Source organism: Myotis brandtii, unplaced genomic scaffold, assembly GCF_000412655.1.
Source record: "Myotis brandtii unplaced genomic scaffold, ASM41265v1 scaffold8, whole genome shotgun sequence".
Taxonomy (NCBI): domain Eukaryota; kingdom Metazoa; phylum Chordata; class Mammalia; order Chiroptera; family Vespertilionidae; genus Myotis; species Myotis brandtii.
This window is the reverse complement of record NW_005371219.1, coordinates 10929149-10951076: the sequence shown is the minus strand read 5'-3', so window position 1 is coordinate 10951076 and position 21928 is coordinate 10929149. Positions and strand designations below refer to the sequence as shown.

Below are 21928 nucleotides of genomic sequence, written 5' to 3'. Positions count from 1 at the left end.
CACACACACACATATATATAGTGTATATAGATAATACCGATATAAATAAATGCCACCAGGAACACATCTGAATCAAACAAAATTGGATTTACTAACTTGTGACAGTGAGGGTCAGAGCACATCCTGTGTAACCTTGGAGGGTCTCAGTGAGATGGTGTTACAAGGGCTTTATAGGATTTGGGTTTATGTTAGGTGATTTAAGGGGAGATCAAGGAAGCAGGGATTTGCCCTGGATTGGATGCTCTCAATAAGCAGGACTAATTCTGTGATTGAGTATCTTAATAACCCTTGACTAGAAGGCAGAAAGAACACAGCGGTGCCAAAACTGGAATTGGTAAGGATACCGACTTATTAGCCAGAAAAGGGGAGTGTTGGACCATTTTTTGGTTTGGACAATGTTCTTGTTTTTGTCTCTGTTCAGATAAAGTCACAGAGTGGCCTTGTCTGATATTGGTATTCTTTGAAATTGTTTACATTCAAAATAAAGTGTTATGAGCACCCTTGCATAGCGGAGTGCCAGGCCAAGCCAACTCCAGCAGCACAGGCCTCACTGATAGTGACGGGCCAGCCTCTGGCTGCAACGGCTACTTTTATCTTCCTCTGTCCTTAACACTGACAGGGAAGAGGTTCAGCAAAGAGCTGGTGGCAGAAACAAATGTTGGGTGTCCTTAGGAAGTGCGGTTGGGATACAGTAATGATAGTATTTAAGGGAGGTAGAAAGCTAAGTAGAGACCAGATGGTGAATGGTTTTAAATGATCAACTCTGAATATAGTTCAGGTAGATTCTTAAACCAGGTTATGGTAGGCTGAAATTAGTGTTTGTGGACAATACAACTGCCTTTTAAAATTATTAAAATCTAAAACTAATTTTAATGAACATTACCTTACTATAACTCAAAATAACTAATTATTTCTCTTAAAGTGTTTATCCATATGCTTTTTTACATTATTACTTTATACTCTGAACTTCAAAAAATTTTTGCTTAATTGTGCCATCATACACTTTGTTCTGTGTTTTTACTTTGTTGGAAAAGGATCATCTGATATTTGTCTATGAGGCTATCACTTTTCTCAGAAAGGAAAAGGCAGTAACATAAAGAAAAGGGGAAATTTGGATGCGGAATAATTAACAAGCCTCTAACATTGATAAGATGGTGTAAAGGAAAAGAAGAATGAAAAAATCTGAACCCTTGACAGTGATAAAATTAAACTATATCTATATACAGTTTCTCAGTTGGACAATATTATTATACAGTATTAACAAAAGTATGTAATAACCACCACTACTATTTCTACAAGATATTCTAAAAGTTGTAAAGTACACCTGATAAGATGTTTTCATTTTGAAAGCTTTCACTGAAAGCTTTGATATTTAGTGACAATGATAGAAAATAATGATGAGGGTAGAATTTGCTAGTGGTAAGAAGCTCATACCCATATTGAAATCAAAGTTTATAATCTGCATGTAGCTGAGTTCATATCCTGTAAAAATTAGTAAAGGCTGACACTTCCGGGTTTCAGATGCCTACTCTCCCATTAGTGTTGGTGGTACTCATCGGAAGAAGCACTAGCTTTTCATCCTTAATTTATTCCCATGTGCCGTTTTGATAGTTGTCTTTAAAAAAAAACTTGTATGATTTATACATGGTAATAAAATGAGAGAAAGTTTCCATTATTGGAGAAGACTGATCATTGAAAGATTATTTTAAACCTTTTTATATTATAAAATTTGAGTGCTTTTGTTATCTACCTAATTTGAGTTTATCATCTACAGAATAGTTTTAGGTACAATATATAATGCAAATCAAACCATATTATAAGAGAATATTAAAATTAACATGCCTAATTCCTGGCCCATAATTTTAAGTGCCAAGTGTTACAAAACTCCATAAAGAAAAAGCTAGAAATGGTTGAAGTTCATTGCAATAAATTTTTACCTATCATATAATTAAAGTCCTGAGACTACATTTCATTCATAAAGCATAAAGTTCAACTAAAAGAGAGATGTAAAATTCATTAATATTTTATCATTTTATTTAGATTTTTCAATGTTAAGCTTTAATAGAGAACCTATTTAAGAATGAACATACCCCCAAATAATTCAGGATTAGATGATTTACTTCATCTAATTTTATTCTTAGTATAGTAGTTTAATTTATTGGTTCACCTATAGGCAATAATAATCAAGTTATTATTTGTGATTTAAAAAATTTTGACCTTCACTATTTGTATTTAACTGTTCTTTTCTCTCCAAATTTGTCAGCTGTGTCATGTTACAACTGCATGTCTAAAAAATTAATTTCTTCTTGCCTGTGCATTTTCTCTTAGAATCCAATATCATCAATCATTCACTGATGTTGACACCTAAAGTCAATTTTATATTTGGATTACCTATTATTTATAAAACTAAAGATGCCTGTTTGTTTTATAAGTGAAATTATTTATTCCAAATATATTTTAACTTCATAGAGTACAGTTTATACATTGGAGATTATACATGTAAGCAAAGTGAGTAACTTATGTATAGATTAAATGTGTATGCATCTGCAGAATAGAATAAACCAGAATTTTTAAAATATTTTGCATGATCATGGTTCTTTTTTCTGTGATCTGTATTTCTCTGATTAATTAGACTTAAGTAGCTTGTAGAAACTTGTTAGGAAAGTTGAAAGGCAAAAATACAAAGAAAATTATTTACAACACACACAAAGGAAAGGGTTAATATCTTTGGAGTAATAAGAAGTCTTGTGAATTAGTAAGGAAAAAAGCAAGCATCCTTGTAGAAAATGGGCAAAGGGCAGGAATGTAGAAATTCATAAAGGACAAATATAGAAATTAAAGAAATCTAACTTTAAAACGGCATTTAACAGATGAACGTTTGGCAGAGTTAATGTTATCATTTGAACAATACCTGATTTGGTGAAGTTGCAGAGAAATGGGCAGTCTCAAATATGTCCTGCAGAGGTGTATTCTGATACAAGTTTCTACAGTATAATTTGGCAGTGCATGTTAAGGCCTCTAAATAAGATTTTTGTCATAACATTTTTTATTATAATAAAGAATTGAAAAAAATAAATTTCATCATGAGGTTATTAGTTAAGTTATAGACATCCATGTAATGTAATACTGTGTAGCCAATTTTTTGAAATGATGTTTTTAAATTAGATGTCAAACTGCATTTAGAAGTGACCTTGATTTCCTTAGAAGTACTCTGAGAGGGGGCGGCCGAGCAAAACTCGATTCTGCTTCAAGCAGAGCAGCTTTCTCTCTACAGGAGATAGGTTTTGGGAAACTGGGAAACAACGTATAATGAAACCAATCTTACCATAGGCTAATTGATATGAACAAGAGTTAAATTCCTATTTATTTATTTCTGGTAACGAAAACATCACCAAACTTCTAAATAGAGACCCAAAACACTTCAAAAATACATTGAAATAAATGTGAGTTTATGCCCACCTTTAAAAGGGACTAATAAAAGCAAGTAAGATGATTATTTTCCAACCTGCTTATTCCAGTTTAGGGTCATGGGTGGCCCAAGCCTATATTGGCAGCTCAGGGCACAAGGTGGGACCCAATCCTGCACGAGATGCCCTTCCATCGCAGGGCACACTCACTCAGACTGGAACAGTGTAGATACAGCAGTTCCCCTTACGTGCACATCCTTGGGATGTGGGAGGAAACCAGAGCACCTAGAGAAAACCCACGCAGACATGGGGAGAATGTGCAAACAGACAGTGGCCCTGGCCAGGAATCAATTTTATTGTTTCTTCTCACTGATATTATAATGAAACAACACTATTCAAGGACCTGCTACATTTGTCTTTTATACAGAAATTTCATATAAGAGTTTGACTGGAGGAAGGGGAGGAGATGGGTAAAAACACATCCTTAAGAGTGTTCAGTACAATGGAAAGATATTTGTGTTATCTCGCTAAATGAAAAATAGCGGAGTATAAAACATTGGTACATCTCAGTAGTAGGGTCTCAGTGTTTAAATAGATGTTTTTAAAAATTTCTATCTACATCTGTCTATATGCATATGAAAAATAAAAAGGTTATGGGTAATGGTAAAAAATGGTTTAAAAAATGATAACAGGAGTATGACGGGATTTCATGTGGTTTTTACCCTCTGTTTTGTTTTGGTCTCAGTGTTTAAATAGATGTTTTTAAAAATTTCTATTTACATCTGTCTATATGCATATGAAAAATAAAAAGTTTATGGGTAATGGTAAAAAAAATGGTTTAAAAAATGATAATAGGATTATGATGGGATTTCATGTGGTTTTTACCCTCTTTTTTTTTTAAGTCTGTATTTTAAAAAATGAATAGGTACTATTTGTGACAAGGGGGGAAAGCAATAGCAGTCACTTATAGATACTTTAAAAATGCTATCACATTTACATACAAAATGACCTTTTAATATTTTATAGAATTTACTACATGCCAGGTACTGTTCTGAGCCGTTGGCATATATTAACTCACCTAATTCTAATAACACCCCTGTATAGTTAGTATTACAGTTGACCCTTGAACAACACAGGTTTGAACTGTGTGGGTCCGTTTTCTCAATAGATACTGAGATGTATTTTCCTTATGATTTTCTTTTTTAAAAAAATATATTTTATTGATTTCTTACAGAGAGGAAGGGAGAGGGATAGAGAGTTAGACACATCGATGAGAGAGAAACATCGATCAGCTGCCTCCTGCACACCCCCCACTGGGGATGTGCCCGCAACCAAGGTATATGCCCTTGACTGGAATCGAACCTGGGACCCTTCAGTCCACAGGCCGATGCTCTATCCACTGAGCCAAACTGGTTAGGGCTCCTTATGATTTTCTTAACATTTTCTTTTCTCTAGCCTACTTTATTATAACAATAGAGTAAAATATTCATATAACATACAAAATATGTTTTAATAAAATATTTACATTTTCAGTAAGGCTTCCAGGTCAACAGTAATTAAGTTTTGGGGGGAGTTAAAAGTTATATGTGGATTTTTGACTGTGCAGGGGGTTGGCCCTAGTAACCCCCAATTGTTCAAGGGTCAACTGTATTATATACAAAGAGCTTAAGTAATATGACCAAGGTCACATGGCTGATTCAAACTACCTTGATACATTGCCTCTTGTTTTTAAAAAAATCCATCTCCTTGAACCCCAATTCATATTACTAATTCCCTCAAATTTCAGAAATAGCTTACACATGGGAGATGTGAAAACATATGAGTTGTTGACATGTATGAATATGTTTTCTATTTTGTTTGTATTTTCAGTTTTTTATCTGATCCTGCTAGATAGAAGTCTTGGCCTGCTGCTGCTGTTGCTTCATTCACTGCCACTGTCATATGCTGATAGGAAACAAGAGGATCTTCTAAGTTAATCAGATACCCATTCTTATTAAAACATTGCAGAAGCCTGTCAGTGGTAGCCCTGGCCCTGAGTTACTATGTTAGTTTTTAAGCAAGATGAGCACCACACTTACCTGGATATGCAGTGTCTCCATGCCGTGCCTCTGGAACACATATAAATAAATCATTTGCCCTTGGAGCATACAGAAATCATGGTTTCTTTATTCTTGAAGATGGCATGTCTTTATTTTTTATTTATCATTTTGTTAATCTTCCCCCTGAGGATATTTTTCTGTTGATTTTTAGAGTGGAAAAGAGGAGGAGAGAGAGATAGAGAGACATCAATGTGAGAGAGATACATCGATTGGTTGCCTCCTGTTCCCGCCCTGACCAGCCTGCAACCTAGGTATGTGCCCTTGACCAGAATTGAACTCGGGACCCTTTGGTCCCAGGGAAGATGCTCTATCCACTGAGCCAAACCGGCTAGGGAGAGATGGCATTTCTTTTGGTATTATTTCCTGATCTAGATTTCCTACTGTCAGCAAGATTTATGCTTGATTTATGGTAGTAACAGATTTTGAGAATATGAGTCCCATATTCTCTCTTTTTAAAAATAATTAATGCTGTTTTAAAAAGTATTTTGATTGGTGATTTTAGAGAGAGAGAGGAAGAAGGGAAGAAAGAAACATCATTTGTTGTTCCACTTATTTATGCATTGAAAGGTTGCTCCTTATATGTGCCCTGAGAGGAGAGCGAACCTGCAACCTTGATGTATGGGGACAATTCTCTAACCAACTGAGTTACCTGGCCATGGCATCCCATATTCTCTTATCCGTGACTGTGGGCCTTCTCACAGCTAAATAAAAAAGCTGGGAGAGGTGTGAGTGCATTTTAGACACCAGTAATCCCTATGTATATGCTTTTTTTTTCAACAGAAGATAACTCATTTCCGAAATACTGTTTAGGGTTGGTGAGTGTCATAAAAAAAAATTTGTCAGGATTCTAAGGGGAGAGGGGCATGTGTAAGATAAAGCAAGAGTTATTAACAAGGGTAATGAAGTGTGCTGAATGAGTGGGAAGAGAAGACGGGAGAAAATAAGTCTTGGGGACTGTGCTAATGAAAATATAGATATTAAAACAGTATTACTGAAAGATGATGAGCTAATTAAGGAAATACTATGACATTCCTGTGAATAAAATGAGCCCCTTCCAAGTTTTTCTTGCTATTAAAAATCCATATCCCTAGCTGGAAGTTATGTTTCTTAGCAAGTATTTAAATATTAGAGAAAGGGGAGAAGAGATAAAATGCATAGCACAATCTTAAGTGAATGAAGCCCTTGCTTAATATTAGATCTTTTTCTTTCTGTCTGGTTATTTGGAACAATTTGTAATAATGTAAACATTGTAATGTGGCATACCTGGGGCATTGCCTTACATGTAACCAATGATTTATCCAACGAAAGACTTAGAGCAGAGTTGTGGAACTTATTTCATGCCTGGGAAGATCCCCTGGTTTTGTGACCTTCTGTGATCACTGGAGCAGGCTCAGCACTTGAAGAGATTCTCTCAATTTTTACAAGGAGAGTTTGTTCATTCTTTGCCCAACCTTGCATCAGCCATACAGATTTTCCTCCCATGGCATACAATATCCTGCTGTCTGATACATAGATTGGAAGATGAAGGTGGTCAGGTAGTCATGTAGTTAATATAAACATTTCAAAGTAATATATCTTATAGTTATTACCTATGTTAATTCTCTTGCATTAGTAGGACTGAGCAATATATAAATGTGATCGTTTTCAAACCTCCTTTGCAAAGTACCTCTCAGATCTTTAGGGCATAACTCCAAGACTGCGCTGTCCAAAATGGTAGTCACTAGCCTGTGTGACTATTTAAACTTAAACTAATAAAATATTTGGTTCTCCCGTTGCACTAACAGTATTTCAGGTGATCAGTAGCCACATGTGGCCTGTTAGTAGCTACCATCTTGGACAGCACAAATACAGAACATTTCTGTCACTGCATCACATTCTACTGGCAATCATTCAAGTTAATCAGTAATAGAGATTTCCTGTGTTAAACTGTAAAATACTATAAAGTTGGGCTTGTGGGAAACAGTATTTTGTAGGTACTGAAAAAGAACATTAACTTTGAAGACAGGAAACATGATCTTGTCCCAGCTTTGCCATTAACTAGTTATAAGACTTTGGGCATTTAATTTTTCATAGTTAATTTGGGATTTAATTTCTTCATCTCTAAATTGTAGGTTTAAAAAAATTTAGATATCTATTGTTATAATAGTTAACTTTGGGTATTTTTATTCCCTTAGATACAACTATTATAAAAGACCTGTAGTTTTGAGTGGAAGAGGTAATCCAAAGAGAAAGAAGTGTTGATGTAGCTGATAAGAGAACCCTGCCCTTATTCACAGTTATTTTAAGACAGATCAGTTAGCTGTAGGAACCACTAAACCACTGCCCAGGAGTATGTTTTATGGATGCAATGTAATCTTCTCTGTTTGAGGATGTTAATTGTAAATTTTTAAGATTTCTTTTCCCAACATTGTCTTGTTTCCTCCAGGCTTTTTTTTGTTTGCTTCTTTGGCTTCCTTCCTTTCACATTGAAATGTCTGGTGATGATTAGCTGTCCATTTTTAAGAGCGACCAGGCCATTTTGTTATGTGACAGTTTTACAAATGCTTTGATACCACATGCATGGATTGCCGTCAGTATAATTTTCTTTCCTCCCACTCACCAACCTTAATGCCAAATATTTTAGGCTTCTGCTATGGCTACAACTCCGTTCTAGATTCCTATTTCTGTAATACTCAGGTCAGTCTAGGTTATGTTTGCTAACAGTTTCAAGTTTTCAGTGGCTACACAATGAAAGTTCTGTCTCTCTCACACTACATGTGTGGTCTGCAGAGCCTTCTACTCATGACCTCACTTCAGGACTCAGTCTAACTGAAACTTCATCATGCAACATTCTTCCATGATTGCTGAGAAGGAAGGGAGAATAAGGCAGATTGTGCACTAGCGCTTAAAGCTTCTACCCCAAAGTACCCAAGCCACTTCCACTCACATTGCATGACCAAAGCAAGTCATGTGTTCATGCCTAATTTAAAATACAGCGGTGAAGTACTACTTGCCATTTGCCCTGAAGAGGGTAACTAGAATATGTGTAACAGCTGTAATGGCTACCACAATGGTATTCCACGTATGCATGTTCGGTAATTTCTTTTTTAATTTTTATTTTATTGATTTATTTGTTTATTTATTTATTTTATTGATTTTTCAAGGGAGGGAGAAGAGGGGGGGAGGGAGAGAGAGAGAGAGAGAGAGAGAGAGCTATCAGTTGCCTCCTGTATGCACCCCTACCAGATTCAAACCAGCAGCAGACCTGTTATGTGCCCTAACCTGGAATTGAACCTGAAACCCTTCAATGTAGAGGATGATGCTCCAACCAGCTGAGCCACACAGGGCCTATAATTTTGTTATGCTCTTGCTATCTTAATGAATTTTACGGTATATGTGTCTTCCAAGACTGAGATGTCTAAGCTCCCTTCCAGCTTCAACTTCTCTGGCTTTATGATTTAAGAACTGCTCCTCACCCTTGACAACTTGTTGGAAATTACTATGTTCAATAAATGTAGTGAAAATAAAGATATTATTCCATACAATATGGGAGCTATTTTCCTCAATAACAGTTTCTTTAAAAAAAGAAAGAAAGAAAAGAGCACTGATTCAGAAGCTTAAAAGAATTGTAGGACATTTTTTATTGTGTTGAATTGCTGACAACATTTATCGTTTGTACCTTGAATTATAAATGCACAATTTCAATATCTTAAATGACCAGATTATTCAGCTGATTTAAGTGTTCTTTCTTGGTTGGAAAAAAATGTATATTTTAAAGTTTTTAAATCATATTACTTTATGTTATCATTTAAAAAATATGTCAGGACCTTTATGTCAGATAAAATTTTATTTCTATTTATTTTATTTTAGTTCTATTTATAAAATTTTAGTTCAAAGTTTTATGTTCAAACTTTTAAAAATGTTACTACTAACATTTCATAAGCCTAGTAACATTGTAGTGCCACATTGCTAAATCAATAAGCCTTTCCCTTATCAATACCTGTTTGTCCCTCATAATCAATTTAGTAGGTTATTTTAAATGATATAATTTTTTTCCAAACGTCTAAGTCAGTTTACACTAAAAATAAATTAATAGCTTTATTTTCATTTTATATTTGAAAATGACATTGTCTCTTGAGAGCACCCATATCAACACTTTGCTAAATTTTATTATTTGAAGCTCATGTATGTTGGGACAATTTTCATTTTCCACAAGGAGTACCTCAACAAGAGCCTGTAGCCCTGGCATGAGTTCTGACCCAGAACTGAACCAGCAACCTTTCAGTGCACAGGATGATGCCCAACCAACTGAGCCACACCACCCAGGACTTGATAAGAGTTTTTTAAGATCTTTTGTCCTGGCCAGCCAGTGTGGTTCAGCATCGACCCATGAACCAGGAGGTCATGCTTCGATTCTCGGTCAGGGCAATGCCTGGGTTGTGGGCTGGATCCCCAGTGATGAGTGTGCAGGAGGCAGCCTATCCATGATTCTCTCTTATCATTGATGTTTCTATCTCTTTCTTCCATTCCCTCCCTTTCTAAAATCAATAAAAACATTTTTTTAAAAAACTTTTTATTTTTTATTGATTTTTTACAGAGAGGAAGGGAGAGGAATAGAGAGTTAGAAACATTGATCAGCTGCCTCCTGCACAACCCCTACTGGGGATGTGCCTGCAACCAAGGTACCTGCCCTTGACCGGAATTGAACCTGGGACCTTCCAGTCCGCAGGCCGATGCTCTATCCACTGAGCCAAACCGGTTAGGGCTAAAAAAAACCTTTTTAAAGAACCTCTTCATTAAACAGGCCGTGTGCTGAATGCTTTCACTGTTATTTCATTTGATCCAGCTACACTACTCTCTACCCCTTTCTGTCCATCTTGGGTTTCAGTCTAAACAATTTCTCATCTTCAAAGCCTTTTATGATATTCTAGAGCAAATACAGGTACTTTTTTTCCAGTGTTCCAATATACATGGCATATAAAACTTACCATATTGCATTATAATGTATCTATTTTCTTATAAGGCTACAAACCTCCTGAAAAGAAATGTCATAATTTTTCATATACATCTCCATGCCTAAATCCATCCTTGAAACATAGCAGGATGCTTAATATATATTTGAGACAGAGGGAGAGAATCAGGGTGGTGGAGATCAAGGCAACCACCGAGCACACCAGCCGGGCCTGAATAGGTGCTTGATACCTGTTGGTTTTCTCCTACCTCTCCCGTACTTGTGTCAGCAGGTAGAGGGGCAGAATGGGTACTTATAAAAATAGCAGTAACTGTTCATTCAGTGTAGACACTGTTCTTGGCATTTTACATTAATTATTTGGAATCTAATAGTAACTGTACTTTGATATTTTCTGCTCTTAGAAGATATCATCCCCAGCTGATAGATAAGGAAACGGGGGTTCAGGGTTTTTGAAACATGTCTATGATAATGCAGTTTAGGTTTTCAGTAGTGGGATCAGGATTCAAACCCAGCATTCAAGTCCAGCTTTAAATACTGTGCTTTCCATTATGCCTTTTTCAATGCCATTCCAGTACTTTTGCCCCTTTTAGTGTGTCCTTCCCAGTTTTGAAGTACAGGCCACAGGGAGGGGTTTATTTAAGGCTTCCTTTTAATTTCAAGGAAAAAATTTCAAGAAAGCTAAAAAAAATCTCATTCTTTTCTATCCTTTTATGTGAAATTTAATGATTTCATGAGGGTTAAACTGGATTTTAGCTATTTAAGTAAAATTTGATAAACATTGACTTCTACGATGCCACCACATTTCTTTAAGCTTCTATTTTCTTTAAGGATTTATATTAAATAAGAACTAAAATCTTGCTTCTCTTCAGTAAATTGGGAAGTATTAAAAATGTGCAGAGAGAAATCCCCTTCATTTTAGCATTGGCAAAAAAGTTACTCATTTATTCCCATCCATGTCCACATAGACAGGGTGAAGTCATAGAATTTCTTCTTAAAAGTGTTATAACAAAGGATGAAGTTCTGTGTTCTGTAACAAAAAGAAGAGAGGGTGACTCACTCAATGGTAAGCAATTTTCCATGCTTGTACAACACATTAATTGTGCAGACAAGGCTGGATCCCAGGTCTCCTGACATGTAGTCCAGTGATCTTTCTATTGTGTGTGTGTGCCTTGGGCTTAATGATTCCTGGAGTATCTTGGCATGCAGGTTAAAAGCATATAGTCCTTAAGAGTGTTGGTCATTACTCATGCATATTGTGTGATATCTCTACTACTGCATATTATTACTGTTTAATAATTAATGGCCCTTCATTAGTTGTATATTTTTAACTGACTCTTTTAGAAAAAATTAGTCTTTGCCTCATAAAAACAATAAAAAATAAAATGAATTTGCATTGGTTTTTCTGCCTACTAAAATTACCTATTACTCCCAAAATATATTTTTTCTAGCATACCTGTATCACCCAGCTTTTTTGGACTGAAATTCCAATACAATTTAACTTTTAATTATATTTTCAATATACTTACTAATAATGGAAAGAAACACTTAAATTTATTGTTATTATAGTTAGAGAAAGTCATCTATCAAGGTTTTAACTTTGTTCAAGAAGTAGTGGAGGGGGGGAAGCGAAGTTTTGATTTTTAGAGTGCTGTTTTCCAGCTGACTGTGTTAAGTGATCCTTTCTGTGACAAAGCACTTGGCACAGTCTTGCAAAGATGTTTGTGTTACTTTTACATCACTATCCATTTTAACAATAAGTTGTTACATGGGGCAGGTAATAATTTATAGCAGGTGATCAGTATGACTCCTGAAGTGTTTTGCAAAACCAATTCTTCCTTTCATTTTTTTAGTGTTGTTGTAATACTCTCTTGCTAAGACTATGACAGTTACCTTGTCACAGGTATGCCCACATACATTCCTCTCCACACATACACACGTTATTGCCAAAGATATATATTTAAAAACAGATTTGATATTACTACTTCTAAAAATAAAAAAGTATCATTAGATCTTTATGTTAGACAGAATAAAACTATGATGTCCATCAACAATATCCATCGTCTGGCTCTCTAATTTGCAATTTTCAGCCTCATTTTTGGTTACTCCCTTCACAGTAATACATGCAGTTTAGCTACTTGCCGTCCCCAAACATGTATTAGCTATTCTGCTTCACAAGCATATGGTTAAGCCATCAGCTTAGTATGGATTACTACTTTCAATCTCCATTAAAATCTCACACTCTCTTCTTGCACTCAAAGTTGTACCTCCTGGAAAAGCTTCCATACTGCCTTCCGCCCAGTATAGGCTTCTCCTTGATATTCCCATTAGCTCTGGGATGTTCTCTTATGATATTCATTTCATAATTTCTCTTCCTCCATCTTCTGTATTCTTTCTTCCAGGAACACTGGTTCAAGTTGGATATTTGTGGATTTTTTATATTTCTTCTGTACTTCGTGTTTTTTCCATCATATATTGATTTCAGAGAGAAAGGGAGGAGAGAGAGAGAAAAAAACATCAACGATGAGAGGGAATCATTGCTTAGCTGCCTTCTGCACTCCCCACACTGGGGGTCAAGCCCACAACCTGGGCATGTGCCGTGACCAGGAATTGAACCATGACCTCCTGGTTCACAGGTCTATGCTCAACCACTGAGCCATGCCGGCTGGGCTATCATATATTTCATTGCGGGGGGCGGGGTGGGGGGGTCTGTTTATCTATGTCCTAAGAGATTTTCTAACCTTTTACTTCCATCCCATTTAATTTCAACAATCATTTTTAACTTTTCAGGAGTATTTTTCAAATTCTCTAGTTGTTTTTGTTCTTGTTTTATTGATGTCATATTGTCTCATATCTGTGGAGATACTAATTGGATGGTATATAAATTTTCTTTTGTTCTCTCATTTATCTTGACCTTTCTTCATTATGCTGCATGTTTTGTGATTCTTGGTTGACCCTTCAGATGTATGAATGAGAGGTAAGAATGAGGGATAGGGATGATTTAAGGTTGAATGGGTAGGGAGCTGGCTCTTGCACCAGTGGCCTCCTAATTGTTAGAATGAATAGGGGTTTGTGTGTCGGATCCAATATTTCACCAGTTGCCCTGATATATCCTTCAGTCTCTTTAGAGAAAGACCTCACATTATTTGCCTTAGACTATGAATGGTCTCACCTACAACTTAAAGAGATGTATTGTAGATTTTTGAGACAGGAAACTAACAGGGTAAGATTAATTCAGAGAATATGCTGGTGTGGAAGACACTAGAATAGGGAGACTTGAAATGTCAATGAAGGAACTGTTATACTTATCCAAGAAGGAGATAGTTAAGACCTGAAGTAGAGCATTAGTAACCCAATGAAATGGTTGGGGCAGATGAAAGAAATTATGAAGATAGAATGGTACATGTTTCAATAAATAGTTTGGGTAAAACTAAGGATTGAAACCAATGTGACTAGAAAAATGGAGGCACTTTTAAAAAGAATTATCAAGTCAAGGAGAGAAGTTGATTTTTGTGAAGCAATGAGCTAATTCCTCCCCCTATTTCAACAAATCTTTCCCATCTATGTAGTAGCAATTTTTTATATAATAGCAAAGATAGACTATTCTATGTGAATCATCTTTTCCTTGCAATGCCATTGTAGTTTCTTAGGGATGTTCTTATTTTTGTGTGAAGTATTATAAATCTAAATTGCCTTATGCAGTAATTTACAGAAGTTTGAGTATATGATAGAATTTAAAGAACTATTCTTTCATAATATCATGAATAATGTACAGAACTTAGTGATCCATAAGAGATGAAAGTTTAGATTTGGAAGGCCCAATCTAAATGATCAATTATAAGTTTACTTATAAATGATACCTGTCAAAAATTGTAATAATGGAAAGTGAAATCAAATCAAATTGGTGATAGTGCCCATGGACACTAGAAATGAGAAGTAAATAAATAAGTGATGGAATTTTTACTGTAGAAACAAAACATATGAACAACCTGTGTTCATTCTCTTCATTGCAGTAGTTCATCTATACTCCACTTCGTCTGATTTAATAATTTGTACTTTCTTGAGTGAGGAGTAAGCAAGGGGATAAAAGCAAAAGAACTCTTTATAATTTGTGAGGGAAAACTTAGGGGAAACGAGAAGATTTGGGATTGTTAAAAAAAAAGCTTTAAAAATAATAATTGTTTTTATTTTAAAGGGTGTAGGCAGTTGTATTTTGTTTGGTTTTTCTGATTTCTACATCCCATCAGACAGCAGAAAAGGTGCTGCCAGTTGCAGACTTCCCCACGAAGGGTTTCGCAGTGTCAGGTGACCTAAAAACAGTTGAAAACCCTGTTTTCATGTATCATATTACTTTCACAATGAATACACTCCTTTTGCATTGAACTTTGAAGTATTGTTTCTGTTTGTTCCATATATCCACTTGGTTATTTGTAATTATTGAACTGCCTTTTGAAACATGGACTTGCGACGGGTAGAGATTTTCTGGTTCAGTGTTTCCCTAAGTGAGCTAGTCATCTGCACTTATAAAGCAAGGGCTCTGGCATCAATTATGTCGGGAAATTGCTAGGTTAAACACAGTTAGATAAGGTTCTTATTTCGGTGTGGGGGAGAGGGGAGGGCATCTCAGAAACTTTAGTACAATTACTAAGGGGAAACAATATATTGTATAGTGTTTCACAAACTTATTTGACCACAAACTCCTTTCTTCATGGAGTCTGTTTGGAACCACTGTTCCTCAGAACACATATGGGGAAACTCAAATCCCTTAAATTTACAGATACATAGAAAAGAGATAAAATGACTCATTGGTGGCTGCACACTTGTTTACCCAAAGAGCTGGACTTGGACCAACGTCTCCTACCATATTTCGTTTTGCACCCTTTTGCCCCTAAATTCAGAAAAAAATCTTTTAAGACTACATGGTATTCCAAATAAGACCTGTAAAATATGCACAAGGGGTTTGAAGAAATAAACTAATGATTTTCAAACTTTTTTTAGTATATTTTGAATTGGCACATTTACTTTGACAAAAAGAGTAAGATCCAAAGAGCCAGTTCACATTTGTAATCAAGGTTATACTTTTGTAATCAGAAAACTTTTCTTCCTTTTTTTAAAAAAAAAATCAACTGTCTTTCATGCTGTAAAATGTATTTCCTTTTAAGTTATAAAAAGTTCACACAGTACAATCATGTGTATTATTGAAAAGCTTCCCCACTTTCCCAGAAAAGGACTGGAAAATGACTTTGTTGTTCCAGATTCCATCTCTACTAGTACATACATAAACATGTAACATGTAACTTTTAAAGACTTCTTGGCATAGATGGTAAACACACTCTTATTTAACCTTAATTTTTTAAATCAACAGTGTTGCATGTTTATCTTCCTACATTAATACATGCAGATCTTCTTTAAATGGCTCAATGACACTACATTCTATAGCTCTACTGTAATTTATTTAATCAATTTACCAATGATGGACATTAGGGTAGTTATTTTCTTACCAGACAGTGCTGTGGTAAGTTTTGATATAGGTCTTTTTTTTTTAACCTTTGTGTGAGTATGTCTGTAGGAGAGTCCTTGAAGTAGAATTGCTGGGTCAAAGAATATACACATTTAAATTTTTGTAAGTATTGCCAAATTGCCTTTAAAAAATGGTATTAGTTTATTCTCTCACTGCCAGCCTTGCAACAGGAAACTTTAAAATGGCATATAACCGTCACTGAACTTAAACAAAAAAGACTTTATACTTAGTAATGAGTAACAAAGAATATTTTGCTATGTTAATCTTAGAATTATAGAGATAATTTATAAAGCATTGATAATCATGATCTCTCTTTCTCTTCCCCTCCCTCCTCTGCTCTTTACAGAGCAAATTATTCATGGAAGGATTTAGAAGCCTAAAAGAAGGAGAACCAGTGGAATTCACATTTAAAAAATCTTCCAAAGGCCTTGAATCAATACGGGTAACAGGACCTGGTGGGAGCCCCTGTTTAGGAAGTGAAAGAAGACCCAAAGGGAAGACACTACAAAAAAGAAGACCAAAGGGAGATAGGTAGGTCATCATTTTAATTTGTTAGTTTGTGAGTTTATTGTATTTAGGAAAGACTTGAAAATTTATTTATATTTTTATATTATTGGACTTCATATAGTCTAGTAAAAATAACATGCCACCACTATGTAGCTGAATGGAATTTTTCAGTAATATGGGCTCTCTTGCAGTTTGAGCTATCTGCAGAGTATACTGAACTGAGCGCTCAGCATTGCGCACTGACTAGTCGGTCCCCTGCCACCATTTTCATTAGGCTGTTCTTAGACCACAAATGAGGTTGGAGTTTTCAACAGAAAGAAATGCCTGTCTGTACATCCCAGCACCTCACCTGTTTTTTCAAATGGAAATATACCTAATTGTTTTGTCTGTTTTTAATGGATAACTCATATGTATATAGAAAATTCAAATAATATTAAAAAAAGAAGTTAAGGGGGAAAAATCACTTCAAATACAAACTGAAATGGGAATTATATTATTATGCAATTTTTTGAAACTTGCATTTGTTTTTTACTTAACTATATGTCACGGAATATTTCATGTCAATTATTAGCACCTACATAGCTTCCCACAGTGTGAATTAGTATTGGGGCATTTCCAGTTTGGCAATCATAAATAGAGTCACTACAAACATTTGGGTACCACTGTTCAAGAAACATACGTTTTTCATTTATCTCAGAGTAGGATTGATGGATAATACGGTCATAGCTATATATTTAATGTTATAAGAAGCTGCCAACATTTTTTCCAGAGTGATTATACTGTTTTGAAGCCCCACCAACAAGATATGAGAGTTCAAACTGCTCTGCATCTTTGCCAGCATTTGGTATTGACAGTATTTTTTATTTTAACTATTGTAGTAGGTAGATATGTTATCATGGATTTAGTTTTCATTTCCCTAATGTCTATTGATATTGAGCTTATTTTTTGTTTTTGTGTCATCCTTTTATTTTCTTTGGTTTATACCTTTTGCCTATTACTGGATTGTGTGTTTTCTTATTATTGCATTTTGAGAGCTCTTTATATAATTGTAAATAAAAGTTCTTTCTCAGACATATGGTTTGAAAATCTTTTTTCTAAATTTGTGGGTTGTCTTTCCAATCTCTTAAACATCTCTCACAGAGGAAAAGTTTTAAATTAGATAAAGACATTTATTAGTTTTTTATGTTATATTTATGTGATGTCTTATTTAAGAAATCTTTGCTTAACCCTAGATCACAGAGATTCTTCACCCATGTTTTCTTCTTGTAGCTTTATAGTTTTACATTTTACATTTACATCTATAATCTTTCTGGAATATACTTTTGCATATAAGGTGTTTGGGTTAGGTTGAGGTGTTTTTTTTAATATGAATAATATGAATTGTTCAAGTGCTATCTGTTGAAAAAATACCTTTTCTCTTGAAATGTTTTTAAATTAGAAAGTTTAATCTACTTTCTGTCATTTCAGGTTAAAATATTAAATCTTAAAGTTTTTATTACAGGCAATTAAAACATTTAACAAATTCAAAATTTGGTTCCATCACTCAAAAGAACTTACTTGTTCAATTCTAATCTATATTATATATATCAAATTTGTTATATATATAATTTGTTCAATTCTAATACATATATTCAATTCTAATACATATATGATAAAAACACATTTTGTGAAGATTTATGTCTTTGTGGCAAGAAACAAAATAATTTTAAAGATTTTTGCCTTAAATTTGAATAGACTAGTTACAAAAGTAAGTGGGGTTATTTTTTCATTCTATCTTAAAATTGTTCTTAATTTAGTGTTCAGTTACTAGTGTTCAGTTACCCAGCAGCAGTGTTATCTTGTTTTATTTTAAATCCTCCACATTTAAAATGTTTTCTTAAAGTTTCAAATGAAATAATTTTAGATTTATTTTTGCTGTTTAGTTTTTCTTATGCTCCTTAACAAAGAGTAGAGATTGACTAACCCTTACAAAGCTCTCTTTATAGTAAAATAAAGGTTGTAAAGAAAAAATATTTTTAAACTATATATTTCTTCTCGCAAACTGGCCTACACTATGATTTTATTCTTTAATAAACCACAATTTACTATGAGAAAAAGAAGTATTTTTTAACAGGAAGAAATTATGGGGGAAGAATGATTATTTATATGTTTGGCACTGTTGATGTTTAGTATTTACATGAAATAATCATGTCAGCCTATATCATATGATTAAATATTTTATATAATAAAATTTCAGTTTATATTAACAAATACGTTATATTTATAAACAGCATGTATACTAAAATAACTCATTTGGAAATCTTTCTATGTAGGTTAAATTCTTTTAATTCTTAATAATTAAAGAATAGAAACACATAATTTTTAAAATCAGTTGAAGTGCATGCTTACATGGGAGATGTATATATTGGGTATATACATATAGCTTCATATTTTTTAATTGTTTAAGGTTTCTTTTTTTACCTCCTTTTTTATTCTAATTTTTTTCTTGGGTAGTGACTTTCTTCTTTGTTCTCTTTAACCTTCCACATCTTTTGACCCAAATAGTCCAAGAAGTGCTATTTATAATGCAAGTTTCTTTTCAACAATCTTAACTTGAATGTTGTTCTACTGCTTTCATTCCATTTCAGGCAATATTTTATTTGCATCACTGCATTAGCACATGAGTAAGCTTTTTCATTTTCTACATGAGTTGGAATTTTAATGTATTTTTTTTTAGAAAGAAGGGTAATTGTTATATAGTTCAGTAGTAATGTTTTTGGCTTATAAGTATAGGAAATAAGTTTCATTTGATCATATTAGAAAGTCTTGTTCATTTAGCATTTTTAAGATGCTGTTCCTTTAGACTTAAAATTGATTATGAAATGTAGCCTTTCTTTTAGTCCACTATTAAAATGATATGAGAATGATATATTATATTTACTGTTTATGGTCAGAAAGACCAAGGTGAACATGAACAGAAACTCATTACATATGTACACTGAGTGGCCAGATTATTATGACCACCTGACGTTTGTAGGCAAATTAGCTATAATTTCGCGCTAAAGTTGCTAGAGGGCCAGACCATTATAAATAGGGAAGCAGGTTGTTTACCATGACAGTAGAAGTGATTTTTTTCTGAAGATATGGGTAAACAACGTGATTTAACAGCCTTTGAACGTGGGAGATATATATATATATATATTCTCAGAAGAGCTAACTTGCTCTTTATAAAAATAAAAGTGAAGATGTATGATTACTTTTACAGGACAATAATTTTGTGTTTCAAATTCTTTTAATTTGCAAAAAGGTTTGGAAGCCATAAGATATTGTCCTTTATTGAAGGACTGTATATTTTGATTTGTTTATTTAAAAATATTCTTTGAATGTCCTCATTTACCTTAAGTATGCTTAAAACTTGTGGTAACCCTTCTCTAACACCCCCCCCACACACACACACACACTTTCACCCACACCTCTACAGCAGGATAACCACTTTTAGACATTATCTCTGTGGTTTTTCTCAGGTTCTTTATGGCTAGGAATTCAGGATATTTAAAATCTACATAGAATGCCTTAAAGTAATAAATGTATACTTAGGTGTATGATACAATGATAGTAAGGATATCTGTTTTACATGAAAAGTTCTTTCAATTATTTTATTTTCATATTTATTACATGTGAGAACCTGCTCCCAAAAGAAAAATGCTCTTTAAGTGCTAGAGATATTCAAAAATGTAAATCAACAAATTCCAATAAATAACAGTTTCACCCTGATACTTGTGTGATTAGATTTAGGAATTTGCTGTTTCGTAGGTTCCTATTGTGGAAGAGAAATCTCTCAGGCATGAATTGATAGTCCAGATCCTTTGAGGTCTGTCTATTCTGACCTATGACCCCTATTCTTACAAGGTCAACATCTGAGGGCAGGAGATTAAGGCAGTTTAAAGACCAGAATGGTAAATGGAATGGAAAAATTAGCCAGCACATTTTGGGTGCAAAACATCAAAGTCATCAAATAGTTTGCTTATTTTAAAACCTGGCTTATATGGGTGTAACAAGCTAATTTTACTGTGTTTGTTGGAATCAAAAAAATTTAGTAATTATAATTCACTTCAAGAACCTATTTATATAATAATATGTTTTGACTGTATAATATGAATTAAGTTAATAAAGTTTAACTTCAAAATATTAGGAAATGCAAAAATAATTTGTCACAGTGTCAATACATTTCAGTCTTGGGACTAGTTTGGGTACTTAATTTAAATTTAAATTAGGAAAACATTTACCTTAGCTTTTGGTATGAAATTTTAATTTATCAACAATGTTGAATAAAACACATACACCTATATCAGCTGATAATTTCAGGTGACTCAGGATTTAGTTGTAATTCTATGCTGTTGACTTTTAAGGAAAGTCTGGCTTCAAAAGTTAGAGGTAAAAAATAGAAGAAAGTCAATTGATCAGGCAGGGACAGTTTGTTCTTTTTTCTCTTTTGTTTTTCTGATACTTTGCTCTTTTAATTTTACTTCTTTCCCTCTTAAACTGTTCCCCATGCCTTTGATTATATGCTTTTCATTGTAATTTCACAATATAGACCAGTAGATATCCCTTTTTAGTTCCTATTTTCCGTCCCTTGTAAGCAATTCCCCAGCACCCTTTATTTTACATTTGTTTGTATCCTGGACAGCTGTGAATTTGCATCTTCTGCTTCCTACTAATGACTGGCAAGGCCTGGAGCTGAATAACTGAACTGTTGCATCCAACTTTCCATTCATCCATAAGGTGACTAAGGAAAATAGTAAAACCAATAGAATACCCAAGTCTCCTTAATTCTTCTACATTTTTTACTCTGTCTCACATTTACCTTATTATAGAGTTAATTTTAGGGTGGTTTTCTAAGTCCTTTCTTCTTGTGATTATTTGGCCAGAGATCTCCTAATGAGGCAATTATAGTTGTTTCCTTCATTCACATTATCTTAGCAGATGCTCTCCCTGCTGTGACCTCTGTTCAGACCAGCAGACAATGTGCCATTCTCATCACCCTCTCTCTGCAAGACATTGTGTGGGGCCGAGCTTCACTGGGCAATGCCTAGGTCTCCCAAGGTGCCTGATGGGAATAGTCAGAAGCCAAGTGGCAAATAATCACAATTTTAGGTTGATTTTCTGATTGCTGTTTTATTCTAAGCATAATAAATAGTAAAGTAATGCCTGCAGAAACTCAGAAAAAAACTCTAATATTTCAAGTAGAAATTGAATGTTTAAAAGAAACTTTACATAGCTTTCTTCCTTTAGACTCTGGTATTGGTGAAAATGAGATCAAATATTTATTGGATGGTTTCCATACAAAGGATTATGAGAATTGGGTAATATTTAAAATTTTTGAGTTGCTTTCAAAAAAGGAAATTAATTTATCCTTTAATATTAAATATATATATATATATATATATTTTAATGAGCTTTTGACATT

The 21928-nt window shown here is 34.1% G+C and overlaps 1 protein-coding gene across 1 annotated transcript in view; it reads left to right on the top strand.

The window, feature by feature from the left end:
- LIN28B (lin-28 homolog B (C. elegans)) overlaps positions 1–21928 on the top strand; it is a 78673-nt gene that overhangs the window by 24727 nt on the left and 32018 nt on the right. The window contains exon 3 of the mRNA XM_005883800.2: positions 16322–16506. Within this exon, the coding sequence (XP_005883862.1) occupies positions 16322–16506 (185 nt within the window). The remainder of the gene's footprint in view (positions 1–16321; positions 16507–21928) is intronic.